The following is a 10,126-nucleotide window of genomic DNA, read 5'->3' as shown; positions in this document are numbered from 1 at the left end:
CAAAACAGACAAATGAAAAAATACCTTAAAATATGCGAGCATTGTTTAGCATCAGTCTGTACCAGACTTTCATTGTGTCTGCTTCAGGGTTAACTTCTTAAAGGATTTGCTCTCAATACAACTTCATAAAACTCATAACAAAGCATATTAATAATTTTAGGTAATCCAATGGCGGTTGAAAAATGATCTTGAACAAAAACTGTTTTAAAACATCCTCAAAAAACGAATTTACTGAAAATAATACATATGTTTTTTGTTTTTTTTTAGTCGTTTTGTTTTGCGATTATCGGATGATATTAAATATTTGTGACGAAATGTTTTTAATTCCTTTTACATTTTAAACTGCTATATGAAAACCATAATATATATAGCCTATGATATTATTAAACGATAAAAAATAATAGGACTTTAGCTTCAATTTTATATTTTAAAGTCCCGGAAAGTATAGGTAATATACTTACAAGGTAGGATCTCTATCCTTATTTCGTTCTCCTTTCTGGATTTTGATACCTTGAGCTAATTTGGAAGTGCCCTCCTCTGATGGAACAAAATGATCCTTAAGACGCATAAATTAGGTAGTTATACAATGGACGAGAACCGGCATTGTACCTCTTTGACTATGCACCGCGGTGCTTATGCTTGGTCAAAGTGCTCTCTAGGTTTATAGAAAGTATGGCATTCACCATTAGAGCAGGGCAATCGTCCAGCTGACCCCTCAAAAAAAAAAAACAAACAACAAAAAAAACACCCTGTCCTTAACAATGCGATGTGCAAGTCTAACAGAATCAAATAATAGTGCTAATTGTGCTCAACAGCAAATTAACGTGTACTTCACGTTTATTTAATATTATACTCGATGGTAAATAAGATGGAAATCCATCTACAAATGGGGAAACCGGTTAATCAAATATTTTTGTTGGCATCATGCTTATTCTAATATGAAAGTAACTACATGTTCCTCAATTATCTTGGTAAGATGTCAATGACTATTGTTTGCTCGTTTGGGATGTTGCTCCGCCCCCTGTGTTTGTCGTAAACCTGGCGCCTGGCTACAATAAACCCGAGATAAGAGCGTCCAGGGCTCGCCTCCTTCTCCAAGGCGATCAATCGGATCTCAGGCGGACTACAAGCACTCTCTTACGTAGCCATCCACAAGGAGAGAGCTAGCACAACAACACGGCTGAACAGCTCAACCAATTTACCTGGTTCTTGAACCATGTCTTTGAGCCCAAAGCACACAACGCCTTTCTCAGTGACAGATATTCTGAGCCCTATCGAGGAGACCTACAAGAAGTTTGCTGGCATGGATAGCACAGGGAACCTTACTTCTCCTTTGGGACCCTACCGACAGACCCAGGTTTCACAGCCTGGCATGCAACAGCACACCATGGGCCACACTGCCACCGTGGCTGCTACCTACCACATGCCACACAGTGTGTCCCAGTTTTCTCATAGTGCCATGGGAGGATACTGCAATGGGAGCATTGGCAACATGGGGGACCTCCCTTCGTACCAAGAGACCATGAGAAATAGCGCCGCTGCCAGTGGATGGTATGGAGGAAACCCCGACCCCAGATATTCATCAAGTAAGTTTTAAAAGTTACAATGCATTGTGATGCATCAGACAGTTGCAGCAGTAAGATAGCACACAGAGCAAGCGTATTTGAAAAAGCTGCTTGCGCATTCAGACGTGTTGCTGTTATTCTAATTGTATGTCCTAACCGGCGATTCAAATGTCATTTGTTTACCCAAAATAATAATATCAGCACTGTTGCATGATTCAGAATACAATAACAATAATGCAATCTGTGTCGATTGTTTTGTTACAAAATACACTAGTTTATACTGCAAAACAGAATGGGAAAACAGTATATATACACACACATGGGAGAAGCCAGCTCCACTTTCAAACGATCCTGAGCCTTAAGACGAGTCGGTATAGGATTTATAATAAAAAATATTGACTGTCATCTTGCTGACTGTGCTGTCTTTTTAGTTTCTAGATTCATGGGACCTTCTACCGGTATGAATATGGCCGGAATGGGAAGCTTAAGCGGAATGAGTGACGCGACAAAGGCAATGGCACCTTTACACGCAGCCCCAAGGAGAAAAAGAAGGGTGCTGTTCTCTCAGGCACAGGTCTACGAGCTTGAAAGGCGATTTAAGCAACAGAAGTACCTCTCAGCTCCCGAGAGAGAGCACCTGGCCGGCATGATTCACCTCACCCCGACCCAGGTCAAAATCTGGTTTCAGAACCACAGATATAAGATGAAACGACAGGCCAAGGACAAAGCTACCCAACAACTACAGCAAGAGAGCAGCTCGTGCCAGCAGCAGCAGCAGTCTCCAAGGCGAGTGGCGGTACCTGTGCTGGTGAAGGATGGGAAGCCCTGTCAGAATGGCTCCAGCACTCCAACACCCAGTCAACAGCAGCAGCAGCAAAACATGTCTAATGGGGTTCTAGTCACCTCCAGCAATGCCATCACTCAGCACCCAAACCAACAGGTAAACCCCTTATCCCAGGCCCAAGACCTAGGGGAAATGTCACCGAGCCCTCCATCTCTACATAACCAAATGGCCAATATGGCTCAGATAGACACATCTGTAGATTACACCAATAACATGGTCAGCCCCAACATGCTTTATGGCAGAACATGGTAGGAAATACATTTGATTTCCTTTTCCATTGAGGCATATAGGAGACAAATAAAAAGGAAAAAGAACACGTGTAATGGCACTGTCTGTTGATATTTCAAGTTTTTGAACATGAAAGCCTACGGGGACCGAAAGGACTTGATAGGGATCTGAAAGGCTCCTCGTGTTTTCTTCACATTTGGTGTGCTAAACGGGAACAAAACAAATGGCCGCTTGCCGTGAAACTATGTGTGTTTTATTTTTTCTTCTCAACATTATGTTAATGTAGTACAAACTGTTGAACAGGACAGTGAATGCTGCTCCACGTATTGGTGCCCACATGGGTTTGGATTGAAAAGAGAAAAACAGCGTGGTGTAAAGCTATTCAAAAGGGACTCGACTATGGGAGCACGCCACAGTATTCTACCTGATATTTGAAGGTTATGATTTAGGTAACTCATTTGGATGCGTAGCATTAACAGAAATAGAGAGTGTATATTTGGCTGACACCTCAGAATAATCTCAATGTACGATACTGTTAGATGGGTGGAACTCATTGGAAGCATCTCAGAACTATCTCTTATAATAACAATAATAATAACAACAACAACAACAACAACAACAACAATAATAATAATAATAATAATAATAATAATAATAATAACGTCGTTGCTACTGTAAGTATGTTTCATATCCATTGAAAGTTAACAATAAGTCACTTTAAGATTAATCTATTTCTGTAGAATTCATTTTAAAAGGATTCAGCCCCAGTGCATTTTTATTATCTGATTGAAAACTAATTGAAATGGGACTGAAGGTCGAAAGGATCTATTCAGTATTATACATGCGTTATTGTTTTAGTAAGAAACTGTGAATAAGTACAACATACGAGCTACTGAATGGACTCTAAGCTATAGAACCGACCCTATACCCCCCCCCCAAATGACTACGTTGTAAATTGATAGAGCTAATATTCAAAATAAACTGAAGTTTTCAATCCTAAATCGAATTCTCTCTCATGTTTTAGAAGCAAATATTTTTTACTGTATTAATAAATATGTTGTTTGTTTTTAATATGTGTTTTTTAATAATACGTTTTGTAGCCTACAAGCTCTTGTTAGTCCAGAGCTTTAGCAAAACGTTGACAACTGGATTTATTTTGTGTTTTGTTGTTTAAATGGAATATTGTAAAAGTTCATGACTATACAAGAACAAATGTGTGATTTAACATTGACAGTTTTTTCTACTATTTCTGTAGTAGTCTACTGTATATAACGTGTAATGTTTGGAGGTTATTATTATTATTATTATTATTATTATTATTATTATTATTATTATTATTATTATTATTATTATTATTTTAATCCCACCCCCCATTTGTTTTTAAGTACCTTCAATGGAAATTATGTTTCTGTAAAAACAAGTCCCAATCAAGCTGACTAATAAGAGCACATTACATTAATACAAATACTAGTAAAACACAATACCACAAAATATTTGAAAAAAGATACCTTACTTAATGCACGTTATTCTTTCAAGTCTTTGTGAATTAACATCAGGCTTAAATAATTAATGCTATTATTCATTAAAGATGACCTTTTTGTATTTCTAATCAGACTAAACTATATAAAAAACATTTCTTTTTTTAATCTTCATACCCGTGACAAATCATTTTCTCACACATAAATAACAACGCCATTACGCGAGCTCTGTGTGTGTGTGTGTGTGTGTGTGTGTGTGTGTGTGTGTGTGTGTGTGTGTGTGTGTGTGTGTGCGTGTGTGTGGCGAACATAAACAAATCCTCTACCCACACATTCTTGTAACATAAATACTGATTATATATAACAATGGCTACGTGATCAATTTTTTGGTAGCTATTTTTTGTAAAAATATTGTCCCTTTATTAAATATAAAGGCTTTATTAGTCATTGGCACAAATTTGTTATCTTTTGAAAAGTATATATAATATATATACTATATTATATATATATATATATATATATATATATATATATATATATATATATATATATTATGTGTGTGTGTGTGTATATATATATATTTCAAAGGCTACAGGTAAAATGTTGCTTAAGCTAAATCGAATGATAAAAGAAATGAAAACATTCTTAAACATGTTTTACTGTGACTACAATAAGGGTTCGATGTAATACGCATTGCAATCACATTATAACAAAGGGTTAAGAATTAAACAAAGTTTATGCTTCAGATTTTAAACGCATGTTTCCATGTTATAATTTATTTGAATGCTTAATTTGCTAGCATTGTTTTTTTTTTTTTTGTGCGTGTTCTCAAACAATTCAAATGTAAACACTAATACGAATTTGAAATGTGTTTTATACAATTTCTGACTAATTCTTAAGCAAGTGGTTTAAAGAAGGTTATATAATTCAAGCCTTTTATAATTTACAAAACAGTCTAAAGTGGACACATTGCAAGGTCACTGCAATTCAATGAAGATGTGATTTAACTGTGGCAATCCATTTGAGATTATAAAAACACAAAGAAAAATCTTTATAGAATACTGTGCACCGAGAGAAATATAAAACTAGCTAATGCTTGAAAAAAAGTAATCCCCCCCTCAAAAAAAAAAAAAGCCGAAAACCACAGGAGGAAATAACCGGCCAGAAATGCAAGCTGTCATTTCAAACGCTAACTGTTTTTGTAGTTTTATCTGCTTGTTTGCTTCCCTTGTTAGTGGCAGAACTAAATTAAAATTCGAATTTCTCAGTAGGTGAAATTCATTAACGTAAGAGCAGGATAAGCATCTTGAATGTATTGTAAGAGCGGGAAAGGGTGTTCTCAAACCGTATCTTAGCAACGAACACGTTGAAGGACTAGAGGTACACATGGGGAAGGGTTAAACGATCGCGATTACCTGTTGACGCTTCGCAGGAGGGAGCTAGGGTTATTCTTTTTTTAATGGGTAGTGTTGGAAAGTGTGCAGTTTTTCTTTTAAATTAATTAATTGTTCTTCGTTTTAGTTTTAATGTTATAGCTTCGGGTACACATTCTTCATCCTTAACCTTCCGATCAACTGCAAGGTTGTTATGATTGATTGAACATCATTTGTAAGTGTGAATTTATTCTGTCAATGGCAGTACAAGGGTGAGTGTGTTTGTTTTATTTTATACAATAAGATTTTATCACTAAGACGTTACTTTGAATTGACAAATGCTTTATCAGCACAGTCTACAAATGAAAAACGCCTTGAAGAAACGAAAGCAAGCAGGTTAAATACAAATTCACACTTGTGTACTTCGTGATTATTTTACAAGCCTATTACAGATTGCAAGACTAGAAGGGCCTTGTGCACGTCACAAGGTAGGCCTATATATACACATCTGACTGAATAATCCAACGCATATATTAAGAATTAAACATAAATGTAACGTAACCAATTAAAATCAATGCATACTTTAACATCTATTTTGTTAAGTTTATTTGTTTGTACGCATCTTTATAGTGGAACATAATTAAAACATGCTGGTTTAAGTCATCCACAAGACTTCTGTTTTAATTCTTAAGCATCTGGTTTTATAGTGAAGTACACGATGTACTTACTGTTTGTCGAATTTAAAGTTCAAAACGCAGCCTACTGTTAAAAAAAACACACACACACACACACACACACACACACACACACACACACACACACACATTGAAGCAGCCGTTTAAATAGGCCTATACTACACCTAGGATTTACAATCATATACACAACTGTGCAGTACTTCATTTGTGATTGTGAATGTATAGGATTGCTATACGAGAATGAAAATTATATATATCTATACACACACACACACAATTGGCTCTTTTTGTAGCCTGTATAAATGGTAGACTATAAGTAATAAGAAATAAGTTACTTTTTTTTTTTTTTTTTTAAACTTTCATCATCAAGTAACAAGGTACATCTAGACAATATTGCTTGAAACTCTGCGCCCGTTCTTCGTTTCGTTCACTCAACTTTGCAGCAAAATGAATTACGTAAAGATTTATATATTCTTTATTATTATTATTATTATTATATATTATTATTATTATTATTATTATATTCTTGATTACCAGATCTAAAGCATTTGATATTAAATTATACAAGGCATTTGATATTAAATTATACAAGGTATATACGGAGTGTAAAATGGGAACGCAGTTTCAAATAGCCCAAGTAATGCATACCTGCTAACTGCAATTTTATTGTCTCGTGTCATTTATACAAAATTAATACATAAATCCTCCCCACCGCCCACGATAAGAAATGTTGTTTCCCCTCAGAAACTCATCCCCGCTTCCCCCAAAAGGATGGCGTAAAGCAAAAAGCCAAATAAAAGGTTGGAAGGACCCGAACACGACATTGCAAATCAAAACATATATGACAATAGTTTCAGCAAACAAGTCGTAATTAACATGATTTCTATCGACTAAGATGGATTTTTGTTTTTAAAGCACATGACCCGAACCCAGCGATATGGGTGCTGTATACACATCCATATTAACATTGTTTGTCCAGGATATTTAGAGTAGACATATACGACACCCCATCCCAAACCACAGGATAACCAAATCAATATATGGATACTATTGTTTATTAAAATAAGTCACAGTATGCACTGGAGTTTCTACATTAGCTTTAATTGGTAAGGGCGCTCACGGTTCTGAGACCAACTCAAGTATAATCAAACAAACAAAAATAAATATTTACCGGTATATACATGATAAATTGAATACGTGAGTAGAGACACGGGATGGCGTATCGATAAGCTTTTTTCAGATTTTATTTAACTGACCAAATCACCATCTGAATCTACAGTAAAGCCAATACATGTACCTAAAGAATAATGTTACAATGAGGAACGTTTAAAAAATATATCTCGTTTGATGTCAAGACCAAACAATCACAATTAAATGGGACAAATGCATAGAAACTGGGCCGACTGTATTGGTTAAGCACAAATACAGCTCAAATAGAAGATGTTCGACCTTCCCATTAAACTAATCGATGGGTATGCCAAGAGTGTTTTTTTAGTTTAAAAGTGCGGAATTAATTTGTGGTATTCAAATAAACAATGTAGCCGCTACTATCGTGCTGCACTGAAGATGTGTTAGCATACTCGCTCTCCCGTTAAACTCGACCTTTCTTAAAACAAGAAAAGCGTGCGAGTAATAGATCCTTAACACGACGGTCCCAATCGGTCTTCACCTACGAATAAACAGCCAGTTGTTTTAAAAAGACATACACCACTTTATCTTTTGTTCGTTTGAATTTTAACTGCAACATAATTGTGCACACTCACACAGAACTTTCAGTAAACCAAGGTGGTCTGCTTTTACAGAAAGGGTTGTGCTCAGGTGCAGCGTTCATGACCATTTGGATTCCCCTCAGGATTTCACAAATGGCAATTTAAAATAGTACAATTTAAACACACCACTCTGTAACAATATAAATAAATAAAAGCACAATATTTGATTCATGGGGAATATTTTATTGACGTTTTGTTCCACGGAAGTGTTAAAACAGAGTTGCATATATCTTGCACCACCCTACTGGGATTGGAAATGTAGGCAAAGTTGACATTTTCTTTAAATAGAACATGTAGCAGTGCATTCTGTGCAATAAGACATGTTGTTATCCCACACATAAGGGAAGGAAAAATAAGTCTGTGATGACTTATTTTTTATAAGCAGGTCTTAATAGAAACAGCACCCAACTGCGTTCTGTGATGTATGAGACATGGTTCAGCAATGTGAAAATATATATAGAGGCATGGTTCAGCAATGTGAAAATATATATATAGAGGCATGGTTCAGCAATGTGAAAAAATATATATATATAGAGGCATGGTTCAGCAATGTGAAAATATATATAGAGGCATGGTTCAGCAATGTGAAAAAATATATAGAGAGGCATGGTTCAGCAATGTGAAAAAATATATAGAGGCATGGTTCAGCAATGTGAAAAAATATATATAGAGGCATGGTTCAGCAATGTGAAAAAATATATAGAGAGGCATGGTTCAGCAATGTGAAAAAATATATAGAGGCATGGTTCAGCAATGTGAAAATATATATATATAGAGGCATGGTTCAGCAATGTGTAAAAATATATATATGGAGGCATGGTTCAGCAATGTGAAAAAATATATAGAGAGGCATGGTTCAGCAATGTGTAAAAATATATATATAGAGGCATGGTTCAGCAATGTGAAAATATATATATATAGAGGCATGGTTCAGCAATGTTTAAAAATATATATATAGAGGCATGGTTCAGCAATGTGAAAATATATATATATAGAGGCATGGTTCAGCAATGTGAAAATATATATATATAGAGGCATGGTTCAGCAATGTGAAAATATATATATATGGAGGCATGGTTCAGCAATGTGAAAATATATATATGGAGGCATGGTTCAGCAATGTTTGAAAATATATATATATAGGCATGGTTCAGCAATGTGTAAAAATATATATATAGAGGCATGGTTCAGCAATGTGAAAATATATATATATGGAGGCATGGTTCAGCAATGTGAAAATATATATATATAGAGGCATGGTTCAGCAATGTGAAAATATATATATATAGAGGCATGGTTCAGCAATGTGAAAATATATATATATATATTATATATATATATATATATATAATATATATATATATATATATATATATATATATATATATATATATATATATATATATGGAGGCATGGTTCAGCAATGTGAAAATATATATAGATAGAGGCATGGTTCAGCAATGTGAAAAAATATATATAGAGGCATGGTTCAGCAATGTGAAGTGTTGTTAGGTGCCATCTTTCATTGTGGGGGTCGAGGGGGAGGGATATGCAGAGCAACTTCAAGGAGAAAAAAAGCAAGCAGAAAAATAGTACTGTGAAAATTATGAGACTGCACTGAAAATCAGACGCAATGAAAATAAACACACACACGCTACATTCTTCTATCCTGTTATACTTTTACTGCAGCGCATATTACTTGTATTACATTCAAAATTACTGGGGAAAAAAAAAATCTATAACAAGTTACATCTTCTTTAATCCTGTTCGCTAGCCACTGTTGCTTTGAGACCCTGCATGTTGTACTCAAACACCTTTAATTCTGAGTGTATCTTCCTGAAGTGGGAGGCAGAGGATACTTCCTTCCAGAGTTGTCCCCCTAAAATACACAAATTAAAACACAGAAACAAAATACTAGATTGTAAAACATGCAGGTAGTACACTAACCATCAGGAGGAAATCAACTTGTGCCATGTTTATACTGTGCTACTCTTGGCAGTGTATACTGCATAGATACTTTTTACAACATGCTCTGCAATCCAGGAGGTGCATTTACCCCCCCCCCCCCGATGTCATATATAAAAGTATATGATTCCCACCAACTAACCAACTATAAAAATACTTTTAAAAGACCAAGACTCACTTTATCAGGTGTCACAATACACATAACTTAA

The 10,126-nt window shown here is 35.3% G+C and overlaps 1 protein-coding gene across 1 annotated transcript; it reads left to right on the top strand.

Moving 5' to 3' along the window:
* The first annotated feature begins 1,089 nt into the window (after positions 1-1,089).
* LOC121316609 (homeobox protein Nkx-2.4-like) lies at positions 1,090-2,661 on the top strand. Its single transcript, XM_041251654.1, has 2 exons — positions 1,090-1,586; positions 1,997-2,661. Exons 1-2 carry the CDS (start codon positions 1,217-1,219, stop codon positions 2,659-2,661), a joined length of 1,035 nt encoding a protein of 344 aa, XP_041107588.1. The 5' UTR covers positions 1,090-1,216.
* The last annotated feature ends 7,465 nt before the right edge of the window (positions 2,662-10,126 follow it).

Source organism: Polyodon spathula, chromosome 6 (genome assembly GCF_017654505.1).
Source record: "Polyodon spathula isolate WHYD16114869_AA chromosome 6, ASM1765450v1, whole genome shotgun sequence".
Classification (NCBI taxonomy): Eukaryota; Metazoa; Chordata; class Actinopteri; order Acipenseriformes; family Polyodontidae; genus Polyodon; species Polyodon spathula.
The sequence above is the reverse complement of the archived record's forward strand: the minus strand, read 5'-3'. Positions and strand labels throughout refer to the sequence as shown.